Below are 22,853 nucleotides of genomic sequence, written 5' to 3' on the forward strand. Positions count from 1 at the left end.
CCATATAACGTCAACACAGATATAACGGCTGGTAACTGAGATTCAGTTAACCAACCAGAAAAAAATGCATTATTCGAGGGTAAGAAGTTATTAAAATACATATTCATTCCTTGGCCTGGGAACAGTAGCGTGGGCACAGCCGCCCCTCTCGATTTTTCCCGATTTTTTTTGAGGGCAGGGGGCAGCTGCACACAAGTTTACCTCGAAGAGAATTGGACGCAGAGATCTGGTAACGAATATAAACTTGATAAACTTGTTACCAAGCTCTTCTCTTCTTTTACTCCCAGTGGCCTTTGCGGGACGTGGTAAATATCCCTTCACTTCCGATTTTCTCTTCTCGAGCGCGAGCGGTAAAATTTTTTTACGAAAACGCAGTTGTGAATGGCGAACTTTGACGCTATTTTTGACGAAAATCTTCAAGAAGATGAACGAAGTTCGCGTGTTTCCGACGAGCACGGTCAGGTGACGCCGGAACCAGTGGTTGTACGAGGAGTAGGACATATGACAGTGTGAGTTGTTCATGATTTATCAAGTCCTGTCTCGAAGTTCACATTACTTTCGGCCTTTGATAAGCCGCTTTTCTCTCTCCTATCTAATTACTTTTCATCTTAGAGCACAAGGGGTCAATTGATTTTTCCTTTCGTTTTTCCTTGTTACCTTTAGGTTTGGACTTAATAGCAAGTTTGATGTAGAATTTCAGCAAGGCCTTAGTGCAAAGGTACGTTCTGTTGTTTCGATCGTTCGAGTGGACATGTGTTCATAACAAGCGTGGTCGTTTTACAAGGGAATTTAATAGCTACCTTAAATATAGTATCTGTATTATTGTTTTTGCCTTTTAATACGTTGGCTTGTCGTTGTTTGCTGATAGAAATGCTCAAGAACAAAGTCAGCATCAACGTACCTGGCTGAAAGCATTTTTATTACCTCATATCCTTCAATCATTTTTCTCATGGCGTCTTTCACCTTATCTTTGTTCATAATTACGATGTCGTGGCGTGCGAAGTCGTGATCTTCCGTCTTGTAAAGCAGTTAGACACTATATACCGTTTCTACTGACTTTATTGTCTCAGGAAGGTTTTTCTCACACATCGTTCCTCAGGAAGTTCAATGTATATTATAATTTCGTTTAATTCCTTTGATAAACTGGCCACCGGCAAGTACAGGCATTTGTAAACAATACTCAGAGAAAAAATTGTGTCCTCACTCAGATTCCTTGTCAGTCCTTAGCCTAGGTTTGACAATGAAAATGTACTCTTACACAATGCTATTTTACTTGAAAAGTTCAGCATCCAAAATGACTTAGTTATTTTAAAGGTATTTAGTTTAGTCTGTTCAATTTTGTTGTTGCTGTGTTATACATAAGTAGTATAACATATTAAATGATTTCTCAAGAGGATTGATACAAGTTATTAATTGAAATACATGTAGTTGGGTGTAATTAGTTTAACAGTGGGAAGGAGGCTACTCACTGCAGTTAAGGGTTTGGCTTGTAGGTCTGAAAGTTGGTAACAGATTTTGCCTTCGAATAAGGTATTATTCAAATAGTAAGGTATTTTTATACCTTCGGAACAGGTTTTTTTAAATTTTGATCTGGTATAAGGTATTTTTTTGCCTCCTGGTATGGAGTTAAGCATCCCATGTAAGGGTATGAACCACATTAGAATGTCAACATCCACATATAACTCTTCATCTTAAACGCAGTAAAAGAAAGAGGTAACTTAAAATTTAGCATCTGATGTGATTGAAAAAGTGTGATCTACCATTTAAGATGTAAAAATGGCAAGGTCTGAAAATGGGTATTTATTTTAGAGGCCCGGTCTGAAAATGAAACCATGATAAGAAAGGTTATTTCCTGATATGTCAAACATGAAAAAGTAGGGCTGAATTTAAGAAGAAACTAGAAAGTGTTTTCTGTGGTCAAATAGATGAGGCCTTACGTGACACCTACAGTAGTCTCTAAAGAGATAGATGAAGGTGAAGGTTGTTAAATGGATGGTCAAAATTTGATCTTTGCAGGTAGCACCTGAGGAGTACAAAGCAACTGTGACACGAGTCAACAGAGTGCTTAGTAAAACAATGCCTGTTAATGTTCGCTGGTTACTCTGTGGTTGTATCTGCTGCTGTTGCACACTGGGAATGTCCATGTGGCCTGTGGTTTGTCTCAATAAAAGAGTAAGTAGGCTGAACATCAACCTTTCTATGTCAACAACACAACACAAAGTGATGCGCATCTGTCCATTGCAACCAACACATTGGATTGCCAGGAACATAAGTTAAATTCTCACAATTGCTTTTTACAAGTCTGACTCCTTTTTTCTTTTTCCCATAATGATTTTGTTTTAGGTCAGAACAGATTTTTCTCTGAAAAAAATTATCAATTTTTTTCATGTTAATGGATAATCTAACCCACTAGCTGTGTTAAAACAGGCATCATTTTTTATCTTTATCTTTGATGAGTTGCAATCACACTATCAAAGGAGCATAATTTATGTTCACATTATCTTGATTCAGTTTTCCGATTTTCAAAATTACTTTAGTAATAATAATTTATTTACTTATATTGCGCTTTTTAACATACAGTCATCAAAAGCACATTACGATACATTACAACATTACAATTACTTTCAAATTAAAGAAAACCTCAATGAATGACTATACCACTGAGTAACATTAAAATGGATAATAAAAGATAGACCATTTTTTCAAGATAGCCCATCTCTTGTGCACATGCATAGCAACCCCCCACTTGGACTTGCTTCTACTGTATGTTTCCATGAGGGTGTGTGGTTGAATTATTTTCTTACTTTTATCACAGACAAGACATTCAATAAACAAAGTGTTAGATGCTGAAAATTGTCACCTTTATCATAAGGTATGTCACTGTATTAAGTATCTATGTGAAGTGACTGCCCATTCCTGATAAATAACTATATACTATTAATATTTAAAATATGTACTGTATGCAAAATTCAGTCTCGCATACTTATAACAATTGACTATTCACCATAGACACTGAAATCTCTCCAGTAATGCTTTCTGAATAATTGTACAGGGTAAAGTCTCGAAGAATACGAAAATGGAGTTGCTTCCATGGAATAACTGATGAAAATTCTGTTTAATAATACTTTGAGGCCTCATTATAATCCCCAGACAGAATCTCAATTTTCTTATGAGTATGTTTGCGAAATAAGATTTGTGTTGACCTGCTAAAGTTTATGTTCTGGTGGATTGTTACATCACTCATTACATTGTTTTGACTCTGTTTTCTTCCACAGTGAAATTATACCAATACATGTCTATATAGTCTATCAAATATTTTTGCTCGCACATGATTGGTCTAAACATGTCACATGACTGAATATGCCCCAGCTGAAACTGGGGAATACGCGAGTGTCATTCCCCAATTTTCAAAACTGCACGTTTTACGAAAAATATTTGAAGGATAATAAACACAATAGCCTCCAGTTAGTGTGAAAATATGCTTGGATAGTTCTCGTTGGACATTATCTGTTCCTCAATGCTCACAGTTTCAATAAAAGCTCACAAACTGTTCGCTTCTTAGAACAGATAATGTCTGCAGACAAATATGCAAACATATTTTCGTGCCAGATGGAGGCTATTGTTTATATACAAGTACATTAAAACTCTTTTAATTACTTTCCCTTTTTAGCTTGGGCTTCACTGGCGCTTACACAAACAACGATGCATTAATTCCACTAATATGATGGAATATGTAAGTATTTGATTGTGTATAGTAGCCTCTCTCTAACATTATGACGTGATGAACCACCAATCAGTGTGGATCAGAGGTGGAGTTGGGTATACTTGTACAATGACAGACATTTCTTTCAGGCTAGTTTGTGTCTACTAGTAGAAGCAAACCCCATGTCTAATGTTTCTGGGCTAAGAAGTTATTTTAGCCTCCATTATATGATTATGTATCAAGGTAAATGTGTTTACAAATGAGAAGAAACTGGAAATCTTAAAAAGAGTATATATAGCAGTATACATCAAAGGTGATGCTTTGCAACTAAGAATTGGGCCTTTTTCATCACACCTTGCTATATACAGTCGACTCCTGATAACTCGAACCCTTGCTAAATTGAGCCTCATGCTAACTTGAACCAAAATCGATTTCCCCTGGATTTCGGTCATACATTTACTGTAATTTTTCCCTTGGTATCTCGAAACCTTGATAACTCAAGCAATTTTCGTTTCCCTTCAGGTCATTTTCTATATAATTTTACCCTCGATAACTCGAACTATGAGCATGACCTTTGTACCAGTAGCCAGTACCAGTAGCTTTGTACCAGTAGCCCAACATTGCTCTCTTTAAAATACCTCTACAGTTCACAGTTCCTGGACGTCTCCCTGCTGCTTTCTTTGTTATATTTTTCACATTACGCTACATTCCCATTTATACAGTAACTTAGAGATGTATTGTTTTATTTTCACTCGACTTCTCTATTCTGTAATTGAATTTGATTCAAATGTACACTGCATGAATACAAAAACATTAAACACAGATTTTTCCTTATTTCTGTTTACTTGTTCTCAATTCCCGATAACTTGAACCCCCAATATCTTGAACCTTTTTCAATTTCCCTTGAAGGTTCAAGTTATTGCAAGTCGACTATATTTGCAGGCTCTTGCTATTATGGACACCAAATGACTGTCCCAGGGGTGTCTGCCATAATGAGAGTTGACTGTACATGTATCAATAACACTGTTACTGTTGTTAGTTAGTAACAATTACTGGTATTTTTTGTCTTATGTGTTTAGGTTCTGCTGGTTGAATTCTTACCAAAGGAACAAATTTTACGACCTGATTGATGTTACAAGACATTGCAGCCAGGATTGTGTATAGGAATTCTATTATTGTATATTTCTTGAGATAATTTGTATTGAAAAAATGGAATGCATGCTAGTGACGTACACTCTTGTATCTTGTAAATTGCAAATTCATGATATCATATCAAAGTCCTGTGATATGTTCTGTTACATGTGCATTTTAGTTTAGGCCCCAGGAAAGCTTGAAGTTAACTTGGTCCCTTTTCTGATAGATTGTATGACCTCTAAATGACTTTATTTTTATATGAAAAACATTTGATGATTTCGGTCTTTGTAAAATGCATTTAGTTCCTATTTTCGTCTAAGAATCAAAATTGTTGTGGTCACAAGCTCTAGAGAAAGTTATTGAAGTTTGAAAACTTGAAGGGAAATGGAGTTTGTTCTGCCATATCCAACTTGCATACAGATTTTACACTATCACCCACTATAATCAGTGGCAACCAGCCAACAAGATAACAGCATTAAACACTGGAGATTTCACAGTTCAGATTATAGCAACTGAGTACTGTTAATGTTTAGATGAAATTAACATATAATTTTTATGTAAGATATTAACTTAATTATTTAGAGTTGAGTGGAAATTGTTTTGCCGATTTGTTTGATGGAAAAAAATTGCGCAAGTGGGCAAATTAGGTTTCCATGTTTTTTAAAAGTCAGGTCTTATTGTTTTGTAAATAATAATATACAACATTATTTTTGGGATAAATGGGAAATGTGGTTTAACTTTAAATATGGTCTTCCCTGATGGCAGCTTAGGCACATCGATGTTTTGGGATCTTTTGAAAATACTAAATTTAGGTTTGATTGTGCTGTTGATAAATTGTATTATAGTATTTGCAGTTCTTTTGTCTTTCAGAAAATAGGGTTTACTGTGCTAAGAAGTTTATTTTTTTTGATCTTATTTCCTTTATTTAAGTCCTTTAGACCCTATGATGTTCAAATGCCAGCTAATACATAGGTAATGAGAATTTGGGAACATAATCTCACACTGGGTTGTTTTCTTGGTTTATGTAATCAAATTTCCCCGACAGATTTCCCCAACAGATTTTAAGCTTAAAGTGTTGAGTTGACATTGACAATGAGAAAGTTCTTGTATATATATACATGTTTTCTTTGTTGCTTTGAAGTTAGCAGGGTGCAGTAAGTTCTGTCTTATCAAACAGTCTAGGGTCTTCTGCTCTCTTCTTCAGTGTGTGATAAGTCAGACTATTGTATGTAAGGTGAACAGGCTTAGTTCTTGAAGGAGCTACATCACGGTTTTTACAACTTGAAAAATTGAGCCTAAATTTTTCTAGCTCCTCGTTTGTTAATTTCCCATCCTCAATCATCCTTGTTCCTTTATGGTTTATTATTATCTCTGTAGTGTTTTTCTATCTTAACTACTATTTTCGGGTTTCCTTCAATTTAAAGGTAATTTTGTATATGGCCAAAATAACTCCAAATGCCATTACTGAGCTCCTTTATTTATTTTAAGTATTTTGTTTTTCTCAAGTAATTATCCACATTGCTGTACAGAGTTATGTGGAGGGGCATCCTTAGGGTTCTTTGAATTTTTCAAAGCTCTCTCAAAAACACAATCACTCTTAATCTTTATTAGCTTCTTACTGTGAAGACATTTTTATTACTCTAAGATTTTCATGAAATTTAGAATATGTGTGCTACCCTAGCTAATTTCTCCTTAAGCCAGGGTATTTTATTACATTGCTTTTTCCTTATTTTCAATTTGTTCCTTTCAGAGGTTCAACCACAGCCTCCTACACAGTTCATAATTACTTGTCACGCAACACTCAGAAGAATTGCGTGGCAATTCAATCAATGGCTGTGAAGCAGACTGTGGTTCATTTTCACTCTTTTCTATAAATATTTGATCTTTTCTTTTCAGTCTCTAAATTGCTGATTCGCACATGCTGGCATGTGTATAATCGGTGCAGGCACCAGAAAAAAAGGATAGTTCCTTTTGTTAATTTATTTTTTACTGGATTCAATTTCTAAACTGGTTAAGTTGTCAGTAGGTCATGGCTTGTAGTTAGTAAGTACAGCTTGGTTTTTGTGTTGGTGTTAATAAAGTGGAGAGAAAATGATCCTGGACCTTATTGCTCTGTAATAATTTAGTTACATCTTACTAAGGTTTTAATCTTCAGACCTCTTCCTTCTTGTTGTTTTCCTTTGCTGGCCGTGCATCTAAGACCCCGTGCACACAACGCCGGAGAAATTTGAAAACGCAGCTTTATTTACCCGGTTAGGCCTACCGTCCACACTAATCCGTCACGAAAACGGAGCTTTTCGAAAACGCTCTTCAAACCGGAGGAATTTGAAAACGCCGGCTTTGCGTTTTTGTGTGGACGGAAAATATTTTTAAGACGCAACTTTTCGAAAAAAAAAAGTAACTTAACGTCACGATAATCATAAAACACAAATCGAAAATGACCGGTGATTGTTGCTTTTTCAAGTCACAAGTGTGGACGGGGCCTAAACTTCCGAAAATAAACTTCGTATTCTTCAAACAAAAGCTCACCGATAGGTAATCAAAACCAGCTACATCTGAAATATTTGCATTTATGTCATTTTCGTCATAAACGAATTGCTCTGATTCAGTAGTTTACAACAATTATAAAAATCTTTTCAAGTCTGTTTTGAAGTCAGCATTTATTTAGTTACACTTCAATGGTCGGAAAGTTTTGATTTTCATTTGTTTACTACCCGCGCTCTGAGAATATTTCGGTGTAAAATCTCAGCCACTTCCTTTTCAAGATGGAAACTGTATTGTCCAACGCCCCGGGTCCAATGCACAGCCAGTGCGATCTTAAACTCTTGAACAGTGGGCATAATTCCGCCAAAATGGACCTTTTTACCGATGTCACGCTTTTCCTAAGTTTTCATTCAAACAAAAACAATTTAGTAAATAGGCGAAGTTAAGAATCTGGTCGAATCTGTTACGCACTGATGAAACATGGGACCCCAGATCCGCCTAATGTGTTCCAGAGAGGGTGGTAAAGGGTATTTTCGTGATTCGTGATCGGCCCTTTTTTTTTCCCGTGAAATGTGAAATGGCTAATTTTTTCCTCGTGAATCGTGATTTCCATAGTCGCCGTGAACCGTGATTTTCCGAAACGTTCTGTTTTATTTTCCGTGAAGCTTGAAATGCCAATGTTGTATTTTTCGTGAATTGTGAAAGGGCTGCTTTATTTTCCGTGAAACGTGATCTATACCCCCCCCTTTACCACCCTCTCCAGAGGCATGGCTTGTCCCTTGACTCACATTTCTCAGTAGAAATTGCTACGTTTGGGTCCCATATTTTCACGAGTTTGCGATAATACTTTAAATCTTCTAATTCTTTCGCTTCTATTAGATTTGAATTTTTAAGTGCATTTTAAATTTTATTCACATAGAATTAATTTTATTGTATTTTATTGTTGCTTTGTTACACATTTCACTGAAAAGCCCCTTGGGGACGTGGAATAAACGTATGTATGTATAAGCATGTGATTTCTCTGTCCAAGTCTTACTTAACGATCGGTTATTGTTGCGTTTCCAAATTTCTTCTGCGTAGTGAGGACGGAAAACAACAGAGTGAAACCTTCGTTTCCTTCGACAGGGCGTCTTTGATACTGCGTGATATCGGTAAAAGGCTCCATTCCCAGAATTGCCCCGTTCCTTTGCCCAAATCTACGATAAGTTTCGGGAATATATTGTTCTGCGAAACAAAATTTTAATTTCCTCTCTTTCTTCTACATCACAAAAAAACGGAATTCTCTGCGGAGCTCCTGGGCCTGGAGACCTATTACCTAGAGTCTCCGAAAATAAGCTCCCCCACCCCCCGCTAAAAAAAAATAAAATAGAAAGAAACAAAAAAAGTCTTTTCGATGATAAAATCAACAGAAATTTTCTCCTTAATGTCAAAGAAAGTTGGGGACAATAGACCGACCCCGGCATGCCTGGGAACGAATGATAAATTTATTTCCCGCCAAATTGTTTTGTTATTTTGCTCAACATGGCGGACGATGTTCGCTGCCCAGCTAAGAAGCGAAGAAAAACGGACAAACAGGACTTAGATCATCGGAAGGAAGAAAGTGAAAGAAAACAACATACAGCTAAGCGAACGGGTGAGACAAATACGTAATCTTTAGAAAAGGTTCTTAACTAATTTGCAAGTGTTCCATGTAATGTTCTCAACGTCAAATGATTGATTTCGTTGAGTTATAAGCTTGTAGAAGCTTACTTAAGAAGATAATTGATAATTCCCATTTCTGGGTTGCCATAGTCTAGGGAAAACGTTTGGAAAAATTTCAAAGTCGTAGGAATGAAGAATTTTGGGCAAAGATATAAAAAATTGGGGATTTATTTTGCAGTTTCTGTAGCTAAACTCCAGAATACCCGACCACTTATTAGCATCTCATTGAGAGTGTCGAGTGACACTCAGTCAGACAGACTCAGTCGACATCCCGATCGATACTCGGTGGACACTCGATCAACGCTTGATCAACAGTCAGCCAATAGTTGGCCGACTGTCGACAGACTCATATGTATTGATCAAATAGTAGTCGACTCTTGAGCGACTGTCAACCGAGATGTCTATGGAGTATCGATTGAGTATCAACTGAGTTGTTGATGGAGTGTCCATGGAGTATTGATCAAGTATCGATCAAGTATCAATTGAGTGTTGATCAAGGTATCGATCGGGGGTATCGATCGACACTCGACTGTGGATGCCTTTAGTACACATGATCGGCTATATCTACTAGTTTTGTTTATGGGAGGTATGTGCTGAATGCATGGAAATAATAATATTAGCCAGCAAGGGCTTATTTCACGTTGGGCTTATATCCCATGCTTTTGCAGGTAAAGCTGATATTAAAACCAAGGATGTGAAGGAGAAACTGAAACAAACATTCAAAGTTGAACTTCCTCAAGACTTCTTTGACTTTTGGGAATTTTGTAAAACATTAAAGAGTGAAAATCCTAGTGGTAAGTCTGAAGTATAATTTGTTTTGTTTTGCTTGCATCTGTTTAATGAGGGGCCAGTATTTCAATCAAAATGTTAAGCCAAATCCCATCATACTGTGCAAACTTGTTTATCAATTGGCAAGAGAGAGTGCTGTCCACTGCCAGGCAAATACACAACAGTTTTACCAGAATTTTTTTGAACTTGAAATTTTAGCCAGGGTTTGATCTGTCCTGGGCTCATGTCTTCCCAGAAAGGTGTTTAAAACAGTCATTCATATTTAGTGTATTTTCAACATGTTTGTCAAAATATGGATTTGGAAATGTGAATTTCCCAAAGAGGAAGCTGCTTGGCATTGGTTTGAAACAAAAATGATTGCTATTCATTGTAAACAAACTATCTTCTTTCTTTGTTCATTACTTAAGAGGCCTTGAGTGACTCCCTTGGCTTAAAGCTGGTTGGTCCATATGACCTGTTGTCAGGACTGTTTGATGACATAAATGAGGCAGATATCACTTCTTATCACCTGCATTGGAGATATTATTATGATCCTCCAGAATTTCTGACTGTGATAAAAGGTGATGACAACACAGGCTTCCACTTGGGCTACTATAGGTGAGGGGAAACTGAAAATTTTAAAATATTTCTGGCTGATGATTTTCTTTATTTTCATAACCTTGCTGTTTGACAATGTATCAATATGGTAAGGAGATACATGTATGTAAGATGTGGATCACTTCAGGGATTTAAAGGAATAATAAGCTCTTCTTGTTCAACAGGGATGACCCCAAAAGTTCTCCTGTGTTTGTGGCATCTAACCAGGCTAAAAAGACTTGTGAGTTCACAGTACTTGGTGAAAACCTCTTTGCTGCAGTAAGGTAGGTAAAATGGGGTTAACAGAACTGCACGATGGCACAATGGCACCATTCAGGGCTGTGCTCTAGAAGCGCTTGAGTAACACAGGCCTCTTAACTTTTTCCTTTGGGTGACTGAAAAACCTACTTTTTTTCATTTAAGCTGAAGTTCTGGGCACCCAGGATTTCATGGTTAGAAACCTTTGGGCTCCTTGTAATTCTTCTTAGACCACAGCCATGCCACTTGTGCAATCAGGATATGGCTCAATCCTACATCACTCAATCCGTAATCTTGGGTGCAATGGACAAGCCATTGGGCCACTGACCTAAGCTGCAGTCAGGTGGCTGTGTTCCCCGGGTGGGGGGTCTCCCATATAAAAAAGACAGGGGTGCTCGCCAGAAATTTTGGAAAGAACCCCTGAGAGGTATCAAGATCCTGTTTTGTGGGCGTGGCTTGAAATTTTTCTCTCCCCTAAGGGATACCAATTCTTACATAACGCATTATCTCCTGTTCTATTTTTTTGTCTCGATACCCTAAAAGGTACCACAAAAACTCCCGCTGTGGACCTTTTGGGGTGAAACACCCTTAGAGGTACCAAACTGCGTTAAAAGGTACGACAAGCATTCCCGTCATTTTTATATGGGAGTTCCCCCCCCGCCCGGGCTGCGTCCTCTTGTTGATTTATTACATGTTTACACTTGTATGTGATGTCTCATTTGTACAACATTTTCAACGGTTTAGCAAATTTCTTGATGATTTCATGAAGACCCCTGGTGGTAAACCCAAACAGAAGTCACTGAAGACTCTTCAAGCCTCACTTCTGTCCAAAGCAAAAGAACTGAAATACAATCTTGACACCAGGACAGCAGGCATCAAAGCCAGAAACAAGAAAGTTGTCAGCAAGACTTTTCACAAAGCTGGAATAGTTGTTCCTGTGGATGCAAATGACGTTGGGTATCGTCCACTTACTGTGACTGATGGTGAGTGGATAATTTTGAATAGTACCTATGGTACCCAAGGTTTCTTGTCGGCTGTCTGTCAGACAACTGTCAGTGGACAATTAATTGGCAGGCAGCCAACAAACGGCCAACAGTCAGCTGTCAAACGGCTCACAGTAGGCTGACAGACAGCCAAAAGTTTTATCTGGGGCTGTTCTTCACAATAACTCCCCCCCATGCGTTGATCATGGGAATACTTTTCTTAACCTAGAATTAGGAAATGGAGCCGCAGATTTTCCCACCTCAGTGCAAGTCATTTCTGAGAAATTTGGAATCTGTACGATTTAGAGAGTAATGAGAGGGAGAATCTGTCAGCTGTCCCTTATCTTTGTTACTTGTCACATGAAGAGATGACTGGTGGATCAGTTACGTTTAGTCTTCTAAGACTAGGATGGGTTACCAGATGTAGTTGTTCAGTTTGACAAGTTCCTATTAAATTCAGAGGAAAGTACTGTAATTTGATAAAATGTAGAGTCTAACCCCTTCGCTGAATTACCAAGGAGGACCCTGTTATAAGGTGTTTGTTGAAAACTAATAAATCCAGAAAATTTCGCTCAATTTGCGGTACAAAAATTTTATGAAGAGCAACTTGAAAAGGAATTCCTTGTTGAAATCATTTTCTCAACTGAAAATTTTATGATCAGTTTGTTATTACAGCCACAGCAGGTGCTGCAACTCAACCACTGACTAAATCACGGCGCAGACAGACGGCCGCCAACAATAAAACTGTTGCTGTCATTTGTTGAGTACAATTCTACCAAATCAAACCATTATTCATCATTTATTTTTGCTTTTAGCGTATGCATTAGGGCGGTTTTCAATTGAGTGTCAAAGGGAATCCGAAATTGCTTTTTTAATTGCTTCTCTACGCTCTGTGATTGGATTAAGAAACCGCGCCGGCCGCTCAACCAATCAGATGCAAAACCAAAACCAATCGCGACTTGTCAAGCTCGTTTTCCCGCGCTTGCCGTCAATTGTTTGTATTTTGCGTTTTCATTGGTTCATCGTGTTGTTCCCGTTTGTTGTGATTGGCTGTTATAAATCGCTTTTATTTTACGTCACTCTTTGCAGTTTACATTAACGTCTACACTCACTGTTTTGTTGTCAGGTGAACTGAAGAAAATTCTTAAGCGTATAACAGAAGGTAAAGATGAAAAAGAAAAAGAGCAAGGTTCGGACGATCTTCAAGAAATCATGACCTTGGTACAGTTTGCTAACGATGAATGCGATTACGGCATGGGGCTTGAGCTGGGCCTGGATCTGTTCTGTTTTGGAAGTGAGCGTTTTCAGACGGTCATTTTACAGCTTATGCCACTGGCTTACAGGCTTCTTGGTAGAGATGAATTTGCAGAGATCGTTGAAATTCACTTGGAAAACCGAACTAGAGCTTCACTCAGCCAGCTTCCGTCTTGATCATGGGACTTTTCCGCCCTGTTTTGTCTGGGTGTGGTTCCGGCGGAAGTGAGTTGAGCGAAGTTGAGCAGGAGTTGAACTTCTACCTCACATGATCAAGGCACGTGATGTTTAATGATGAACTGGAATGGATTATTGCCATAAACGAGGTTGTAGCCAGTAGTGTCTCGATATCTTATTTCACTTACATGTACCAAGCCAATACAGGAAATACTTATGATACTAAAACTGTACCTTTCACTCCATTACGACCTAGAATTCATCTCTTACTCGAAGGCGTTATTCTAGCAGCAGGTTCAGAACACCTTCACTGTAACTTAAAACTAGCTTTATGATTACAGATGACTGCGCTGTTCCAAAGTTAACAGAAATCTAATTTCCTACCACAAAATGATCGGACTGGCAACACAGAGTTTTAGCGACTAGCGACCCAAGCCCTAGTTGTAAGCACGGGCCTCCCTATGCAAGGGAGGACACAGGGATCAGTTTCTTAGCGTTGAGCTCGCGCTTATGCGAGCTTCGCTAGTCAAGAACCTGAGTAATACTGTAGACCATTATCTAGCGTACAGACTTCTCATTTTCCTTTACATGTAAGTTCCTGTGTAGGAAAAGTTCACCTTTTCAACTTCAGGAAAGTTGTATAGCTGACATTAAGACCACGGAATAGAGAAGAAAGAGAGAGGAAAGAAGTGTAGAGAGCACTATTTGACTTTTTTTTCTTGTTTTGTTGAGAAGCATAAGGGAATAATAGTCACTTGTAACCAAGAACTCATCAGTGAAACCGACCCTAAATAAAGGTATTCAAACGAAGAAATAAAGATGACTATTTATCTCTCGTTAACACTCGTAAAAGGACCATTGCACTTATAGTCGTATTTATCTCGAATAAAAATTATTGAAAGGGCAAGAGACCAAATGAGCAATAATCACAAAGTTAAAAGCGCTATATTATTTGTGAAGCAGTGAACAAACAGTTCGTTAGATTAAAAACTTTTTCAGAACAAAGAACCAAACCGCACAGGCTCGATTATAAGATCACTATTTCGCCACCATTTCAAGTCCGTCCGCAGAGTCACCCAGGAAGTCACTCGGGTGTCAATAGCCAGTACTCGCGTTTAACACTGAATCACCCAAAAAACTCTGAAAAATCTTTTGTAATTAAGTTTAAAAAAATATGCAAGATCATCACTGTATAAAACTTAAAAACACTGATGCTGGAGAGTTGAGGGACGGGTAGGTTAGTAGCTCTTGTAAGAAAACTCCTGTTCTTAAGCCATCGTAGCTTGATTAAGAAAACAAACAGCGGTGATAAACATTGTATTCCAACGCATAATTTTAATTGTTTTACTTGAGCTCTCGTAAGGTCTCACATGAATGACTTGATACCCTTTTAGAGGACAGCAGAACAAACAACAGAAACAATACGCCTAACCACAAAACAATAGCTAACAAGCAAAAGAATTACAAGCCTTATGCTTAGGAGGGCTGATTCATTTCCCACCCCTATAAACAAAATCGCTCCCACCTCTCTCTTTTTTTTTTTTGTTTTTTTTTTTTGACGGGGGGCGGGACCCGAGTAATTTCCCAAGCAACCTGTCACAGCAATAAAAAGTAAAAAGAAATGCTTGCGAAATACTAGTAAGTGTAGCACAGGTAACATGGGGAAATACGAGAATCCTGAACTGATCCCATGTTTCATCGCGGGCCCACTGATGTGAAGAGTTATTTTTAGCGACGACACGTCTGAATATGGCGAGCGGATATGTAAGTGTGACAGATATTGATTGCCATTGTCAGAGATGTCGATGAGCCAACCCCGGAGCCAACCTTTGTAATGATAAGGCTTGCAAAGCTTAAGTGGCGTCATTTAGGGTTGTTTCTGATGGTATGTTTGTTGGGGTAAGTTGAGAGCTCGCCCAAAAGCTAATCAGACCAAAAATAACAAGAAACAATTAGACTCGCAGTGAAGCATGTTTTTAGTCCGTCTCACGTAGGCAGGTACAAACCAAAACTAAAGTGAGAGTCTTCGATTTCTAGATCTCGTCTGGTATTTTAAGCTTTTAATAACAACACTCAATTCCGGATCTCTTCAATTCCAAGTGTAACCGATTGTTTTTTCTCAGGCCCCCGACTAATCAGTCTTGTTTGATTTGAGCTCTGATAAGCCGATTTCATCATTTTCCAAGGGAGTTGAAAAATACTTAGGGGAACCGCTAAGCTTTTCCTTTAGCATTCAAGAAAATGTATTATAGGGTTGTCAAATTTTTTCCTGAAAAAAAAAATAGACGCAGAGCGCTTATTTTAATTTAAACCGAGTTTCACTGAGTCAAGAAAATAAAAGCTTCAGTGATGGCGTATCGCTTAGTATTCTCCGGTAATTTATTCTCAACCTTGAACTTAACGTCCTTAACTGGTTGAATAGGAGAAATACTTTCAAACCCGATATCAAAGTGTCTAAATGATTTACGAAGAATTCTGAGAGGATAGCTGGAAGTAGGTAAGACCACACTTGTGACTACCGGAAGCAAGTCTAGGCGGAATTATATGATTCTTTACATACATTTGTTTCGTTGGAGAAGGCTTCAACAATTTTTGAGTATTGAAAATCACTCTGTTAGATCTAGATGGATTTTTTTCACGGCCCTGCTGAATATTTTAGCGTTCCCTGCCGAATATCAAATTTTTGCATTGTCTGTAACATAGGAGGGTATTATTTTGTTTACGAAGAATATTAATAGTACGTGGACATTTACAATCGTTTTAGGAAATCGATTCAACAGGTCGTTCACCCACCAAGAAGGGATAAGCTGAGAACGACATTTGTCAGAAGGTCAAAATCTGAAGCGTAGCTCGCTAGAGAGGAACAAAACAAAATAAACAGTTCTGTTATAGAAGAGTGCAAACATTCTTAGATAAAAATCTGCTTTTCAGTATCCATTTTCTCATCACAATATCAACACAAAGTCAGCGAACAGGTCAGGCCGGAAGATAACTTCTGACGACAAAGAGTGGATGACTGGAAATTCTCCCTTCTGGTGCACAAACCAGTCCATGATGAGACTAAGTTGTATTGGTCGGAAATTGAGGGGTAAGCCCTATGCTGTTGACGACATTAGTGTTTCCAAAATTGAAACCAGTTTAATGAATACGGGTTGTGGTAAGTCAAACAATTAGTAAGAAAAATCCTCATAACAGTTTCGGTGTGACATATGGGGAAAAATATTGCTTTTCCTTTCTTTTCTTACTTTGTTCATAATCCATTTATATACTTGACAACATTATTCTAAAAAGTACGTTTCGCATTTATTAAAAATTGATAACAGTATCGGCATTTGGGACCTTCTCGTCGAATGTTTAAAAAAATACAACAATTTTCTCTATACAGGTGATGATGTATACAATTTCCCCCCTCTTTATTAATACAATGTAAAAACGGATCATTCAGTTCAGAACATAGAAAATCATCAAATGGGTGATCACGCGCTATTAGGGGTTTTTCGGGATACGGGATATTTAGGTCAAAAAATCAACGGGATACGGGACATCTGGGGGAAAATTACATACGTACATACGTACATACATACATACATACATACATACATACATACATACTTTATTGGAACTCCCTTTAACAGGGCTTTTCAGTCACAATAAACTAACTATTAAAAAATACTAGAAATTAAAAAAACTTATTTACAATAACAATTTAAATTAAAAATTCAATTATTTCTTATAAAACATATTTTAAAAGAGCCTTCTTAAAACTGTTAATTTCTTTCATAATCTAACCATCTAAGAGATCTCTGACCCTGAGAGATATGGTCAAACTTGCTCAACCCTAATAAAACTCTGGCTGCAAAGTTCTGCACCAACTGTAGTTTGTGTAGATTACGTTTAGATGTGTTCCCCCACACTGAGGAACAATAAAACAGTTTACTGAAAACGAAGCTATTTATAAGTAATAAAAGTGTTTGGAGCATGGGATATTTATGTACATACATACAAACACGCATACATACATATACTTTTTGTTGAGGCAGGTTGGTTTGAGGCAACCTAAAGGCTGGTGGGGACCTGCCAGAAACTTAATTAAAAAACTATAACAAAAACTTAGTACTTAATTTACAAAAATTAACAAAAATTTAAAAATACAGAAAGTTCGTTTGTTTTGATGTTATCTGACAGGCTTCTTTTTCAAATTGAATTTGTTCTAGTATCCTTGAGGCCTGTCTAAGTTTTTGTTTAAAAAGCTGTAGGGAGGAGGCATCCTTGATGGCTTTAGGCATTAAATTCCAAACTATGGGTCCTCTGTACCTTTAACTATTTCTGCCAAGGTTACTATTGTACCGTACATTCGAGAAGTCATTAATACGCCTTAAGTTATAATTATTGTCGGTGTTGCGTATTTCGAATAGGGCTGTGAGTTGATCAGGTAAACTATCGTGGAAAACCTGATACATTATAGAAGCGAGCCTACGCTTGTAAATGTAGCCTAAAGGTTTCCATTTAACAAGGTCAAGTAAGTCAGAGTCAGGAGTTTCGCTGGGCAGTTTACGGATTAGTTTGGCAGCTTTTAAGTGTAAATGTTCCAATACTTTAAAGGTAGATGGTGAGCAGGATCCCCAAATAGCGATGCAATAAGTGATGCTTGGGACAATCCCTTTGAAATATATTTCTTCTAGTACACTTGAGGGTAGGCCTTTAGACTTTTTCAGGAATTTTAGCTTTCCTCCAAACTTAATGTGCAGTGCTTTTACTTTTACTGTTTACTTCTATTACATTTATTTCTAATATCAAAGTCAGATAAAAAGGGATATCGGGTGGCGAAATCGTTATTTTTTGCAACTGGAATTGACGGGATACAGGATATTTAGACCAAAAAATTAACGGGATACGGGATACGGGATATTTGGGGAAAATTAATGGGACATGGAATATTTATATCATGCAGATAAAATGGGATATCAGGTGGGGAAATCGTTACTTTTTGCCATTGGAATCGACGGGATACGGGATATTTAGGTCAAAAAATTAACGGGATACGGGATATTTGGGGAAAAATTAATGGGATACGGGATATTCATGTCAGATAAAATGGGATATCGGGTAGGGAAATCGTTATTTTTTGCAGCTGGAATTGACAGGATACAGGATACTTAGGCCAAAATTAAAATGAAAAGGATGTGGTATACTCAGATTTATCCCCCCTTCCTCGCTAATGGAGCCTGGACGATTTATCTTGTCAGTTGATATAACCCCCAGATTCTCAGAAGTGACATCCAAGTCAATACATCGCAATTAGTGATAAGTAAAAAGAATTTATGCTTTGATATTAGAAATAAATGTAATAGAAGTAAACAGCACTAAATTGAAGGATTGGTTGTCGCAGCGCAGATCGCAATACCTTCCGAAAAATTTGAAAACCGAAGAATCATTCCTTAGGTGAGTAGATATCACTAAGGTCATTTCAAACAATTGTGGTTTAAATTCTTCGGTCGCGTTAAAAATGAGATCGTGTGATTCAATTGAATGAATGACTTAAATATGTTTTTATTAACATACAAATCTCCAAGGAAGAGAAAATGTTGCAATACATAACAAAGTATTTCAACCGATGGTAATAAAAATGTAAGAATTTCACTGCCCTCAGTATAGATACTAATAATACTACGTATATGCCTTTTTCCCCAACTGAGAAGAATGGTGAATACGATTGCCTTTTGCGAGGAAATTTCAAACTAGTCGTAGAGAGGGACTTGAACGAGTAAATTAATTTTTATTTGTCGAAATGTTTCCAAATTAAAAATTAATTGAAGCTAAGTTTACTGGAATGTTCAATCGATGTTCCTGTATTGAACAGATCTCAAATGCCAAAATAAAAAACCTACACACAAAAAAAATACTTCTAAAGATCGATCGTGAAACGTTGATTCGAAGTGATAGTATTGACAACCTGTGACGTACTTGCAAGGAAAGGACTATACTCTTTAAAACAATTTCCCTGTCCTGCTGTGAAGTTCAGCGCTAGCTAGCATAGTTGATTGATTCCCTCAAAGCTGCGTATGAAATACTTGTTCGTGCGAACTTGGGATTTTACATTTAAAATGCACTGAGTATCGAAAGATTGAATTCACTGAATCGTCGAAACCATGTGCTCTACATTCAGGAAAATCTAACCTCTAACTATGTGTGTGTCCGAAATAGAAAAATTGTCGTAACTTGTTGTTTTTAGAGATAAGTTAAATTCAACGAACGTAATTTAAGTTTATACGGTAGTATAAATACCAATATTTTATATATGATTGCATTCGTATGGACTGCAACAAATAACTATACATCTTCAGTATACACTATCAAAATGTACAGCATAGACAAACGATAAAAAAAAAAACGTTCAACGTAATTAAAACATTACTCATTCATCCGCCATACTATACAGTCTTCGTATTTCGTTGGGGCTTGTTTTTCTGCTTTCAAATGTTGTTTCGTTCTTCTTCATTTTCATTCTTCGGTTTTGAAACCAGATCTTGATGTGCTTTTCCGAGAGACTTAAGGATTTGGCCAGCTCTATTCTGCGCGCCCTGGTAATGTATCTGCTGAAGAGAAACTCCTTTTCCAGTTCAACTTGTTGTCTTGTTGTGTAGGCTGTCCTTGCTCGAGAGCGAACTGTCGCGGAGCTCCACGATTCTCTACCACGACCTCTCGGTCTGTCCTCTAAAGGAAAAAAAAATCAATACAAAAAGACTTTACTATTGTTGGTTTTTCGACAAGTTTTACTTCAAATGATGCGAATATATGAAAGTGAACAACTTATGAACGTGAAAGACCATGAATATAGCACTAGTGAGACGACAATTTACTAAGGACTTGAAATGTAAAATGACTAATGGAAGGTGACTAAAATTGTCCATGGAAATTGCCTGACAAAGCATATCCGTTCGGATAACTGTCTGACGGATCGTAAATCAACCTAGGATTAAAATACCACGACTAAATTAAAGAAACTCTGCTTCATACTTACGATTATCTATTCACATCTGTTACCTTGTCCTCCCAGCCCAGACAACGCACAAATAACTCGCGACCAACGAAAGCTGAACAAAAGTCTGCCTACTTCATCCCTATCTTGCTAGATTAATCAATTTAATTAAAAAGCTTCTCTCTTCGCTAGAGAGCGTTTAAATGCTCTACATTGTTCTGGGCTGCCATTATTAAATACTTCCTGGGGTAAACTAAAACCGCGCTGATTTCAGGTCCATGCGAAACAAGTTCGTCTTCCATTTTGTTTTTCACCACCAGTATGTCCCGCGAATCTCGTTTCTTCAAATAAACCTAACTGTTTTTCTCCCAATAGAATTAAGCCACAACTCTCTCCTCTCCTAGGGCAGGAAATTACTTCTATTTAGTTTAATTTACAACGTAACTTCTCGTACAAAAGAACATAGTTATAGGTTAGTGAAGGAGATCTTAGATGCTTGGTAATTCCACGGAAGGATTTGTGGTCGTTAGTTACTCTATCGACTGCGCTAACGAGCTCCCTTCGTCTAATCATATTTGCCATTATATCCCTTACATTAAATACATACCGTTTAGCGAACATAAATCAATTCCCAAAACATATAAATCATGTTGAAGCAGGCTAACCTTCATAAACAGAAGTGGGTACGGAGGCTATGTAAATGATCTCAGTCTCTATCGCTACGACAACAGTAGACTCCCGACTGCTCGTGGATATCACATTGCCGTAAGTTACGACAAGGGTTTGCCTCTCGAATGGTAGTATTCTTACCAGGTGATTTGAAGAACCGAGCTCGTAATAATTTGTCGCACAAAGTGTGTTAGTGCCGTGGAATTTGCGTTGTTCTCTGTGAAAACGTCACACCCAATCTTGAGCTTTTGAATGACAGAAATCGAGAAGGGTCGCAAGCTGATAGGATTTACAACAAACCCCCAATTATGATCCTTTTTTTGTTGCTTTGTTATGTCAACAACATGTATTGACAGTGAAAGTTGAACGTTGAAACAAGCGCAGAACCAAGTTTTGCTGATTGAAAGTATGTACGCTCACAAAATTTGTCACAGACAACCGGGCAAGGCAGACGCAAAGATGTGCCTCAGTAATGTGGTTACAAATATTTACTTTTTCTCCTCATGATTACGCCGCCAATTCTTAGCATCTTGGGCGGCCTAGTAGCGATTTAAGTCGCGGTGACTTGAATGTTAGCGGCGATAATCAATGTTCAAGTATTTTCAAGATTATCCGGTCTCCGAACACCCACACCAACACTAAATACCAAGGCAGTTCCTGAATGAACTTTCTTTTCACGTCAATAGACAACTCGTGCCTTCTAGCGCCCTCTGGTCAGTAAACGCGCCCGACTAGCAAACTTAACTTGCACACTCAACAAGAAAAACAAAGTAGCTACTGAAAGCGTAAAATGTTCCATTATTAACCTAACTGCTTGGAAAGTTGAAGATGAGCTTGGTTATTTATCTTGGCACTATCAGGATGACTCGAATTTTCACGACAGGAGCAAAGGGCAGTCTTATTCACTTAGTTTGCAAGATTTTTTTATAATAAATGCTGAGATGTAGCAGCTGAATACCTCGAAACGGACTCGAATGCGCTAAAGATAGAATCATGAATAATGTAATCTCTTTAGCCAGCAAGTGGATGAGAAGATGAGGGAGTGAGAGAAACCCACCTGAGAGGTTTTTGAAGCAAAGTGTATCCTCTCCTTGGGAAGCTCGCGCTACGTTTTGATAAACTCTCGCACCGTACGATGGTAACATCGAATTCAGGTCTTGGACAAAAGATTGAGGAGGTGCGGAATAGCTAGCTGAGAGCTCAGGAAGGACTGGAATATTCCAATCTAGGGGCACTTGTTCCGGAGGCTGTGTTGGCCGGTAACAAGGGATAGGTGTGATGCGATGTGCGGCGTTGCTTGGCACGTTATTGTAGAACTGAACTTGAGTTTTGTCTCTCCCTGGCGCAGGAAACGGGTTCATCGGATAAGCAAGACCATTGTTGTTAAACTGATCCATAGTTTTTGTTATGCATATGTTGTACATGGTAGTTTGACAATGTCTTCTCGAATTGAAGTACTACAATTTTTTATTTGCTTTCACGGAGCTCAGAAGGTCACGTGTCACACTTTGTTATCCAATTACATGAATCGCCTCAGACGCTGGAAATAATGAAGTGTTAATAAACCGTCAAGAGTCTGCAGATGCCGCCGGACGAAAAAAATGGTTAAATAAACTATTACCTCGGTGACAAACTCCACAAGGTTTCGAGTCTGATTGTCAATGGTTCCTTGCCAACTATCTTTACTCTGTCGAGTATGATGCTTGACGATTTGTGAACTAGAACAAGAGGATTAGGTTTTCGCACTGGCTTGGGGCGAATGGCACCCAATCAGGATATGTCAGAACATTTGTTTAATTTAACAGCAAGATAACAGTTTACTTATGGAGGCGTGTAGGCGATGGTAAAACAAACTGGAGATGAACTGAATTAATTTGGCGTCGCTTAGCCAATAACTATTTTCACTCGGAGAACTTGCAGGGCGTCCATTCTTTATTCGCTTTTTAATCATTCTATTTCTCGTTTATAGCAGCTTTCCGACCGCAACGTTGTGACTCATCATAGCTCATTAATTATGTCATTTGAGAACTTGTACTGGAATGGATTACAGATGAGAAGAGCTTGTAAATTTCGCACGAAATTTAAGCTGATTTCCATCGTTCTTGTGCCAAATTGGAGGAAGCTCCAGCCTTTTGAAAGTAGATCA

The 22,853-nt window shown here is 37.9% G+C and overlaps 3 protein-coding genes across 3 annotated transcripts; 2 read left to right on the forward strand and 1 right to left on the reverse strand.

Annotated features, from left to right (window-relative positions):
* Positions 1-287: 287 nt before the first annotated feature.
* Positions 288-6,932, forward strand: LOC110050489 (cysteine-rich hydrophobic domain-containing protein 2-like). Its single transcript, XM_020756413.2, has 6 exons — positions 288-509; positions 664-718; positions 2,017-2,172; positions 2,816-2,872; positions 3,671-3,733; positions 4,783-6,932. The coding sequence occupies exons 1-6, from the start codon at positions 382-384 to the stop codon at positions 4,831-4,833; spliced, it is 510 nt and encodes a 169-aa protein (XP_020612072.1). The 5' UTR covers positions 288-381; the 3' UTR covers positions 4,834-6,932.
* Positions 6,933-8,820: 1,888 nt separating this feature from the next.
* On the forward strand, positions 8,821-13,877 carry LOC110050486 (histone PARylation factor 1-like). Its single transcript, XM_020756410.2, has 6 exons — positions 8,821-8,954; positions 9,691-9,816; positions 10,219-10,408; positions 10,573-10,671; positions 11,390-11,628; positions 12,755-13,877. Exons 1-6 carry the CDS (start codon positions 8,843-8,845, stop codon positions 13,057-13,059), a joined length of 1,071 nt encoding a protein of 356 aa, XP_020612069.1. The 5' UTR covers positions 8,821-8,842; the 3' UTR covers positions 13,060-13,877.
* A 2,779-nt stretch (positions 13,878-16,656) lies between these two features.
* LOC110050492 (homeobox protein Hox-D10-like) lies at positions 16,657-22,453 on the reverse strand. Its single transcript, XM_020756415.2, has 2 exons — positions 21,765-22,453; positions 16,657-19,773 (listed from the first exon to the last, which is right to left on the reverse strand). The coding sequence occupies exons 1-2, from the start codon at positions 22,129-22,131 to the stop codon at positions 19,475-19,477; spliced, it is 666 nt and encodes a 221-aa protein (XP_020612074.1). The 5' UTR covers positions 22,132-22,453; the 3' UTR covers positions 16,657-19,474.
* Positions 22,454-22,853: the final 400 nt, after the last annotated feature.

The sequence above is a fragment of the Orbicella faveolata genome, unplaced genomic scaffold (assembly GCF_042242905.1).
Source record: "Orbicella faveolata isolate gen_17 unplaced genomic scaffold, um_ofav_v1 contig_35, whole genome shotgun sequence".
Taxonomy (NCBI): domain Eukaryota; kingdom Metazoa; phylum Cnidaria; class Anthozoa; order Scleractinia; family Merulinidae; genus Orbicella; species Orbicella faveolata.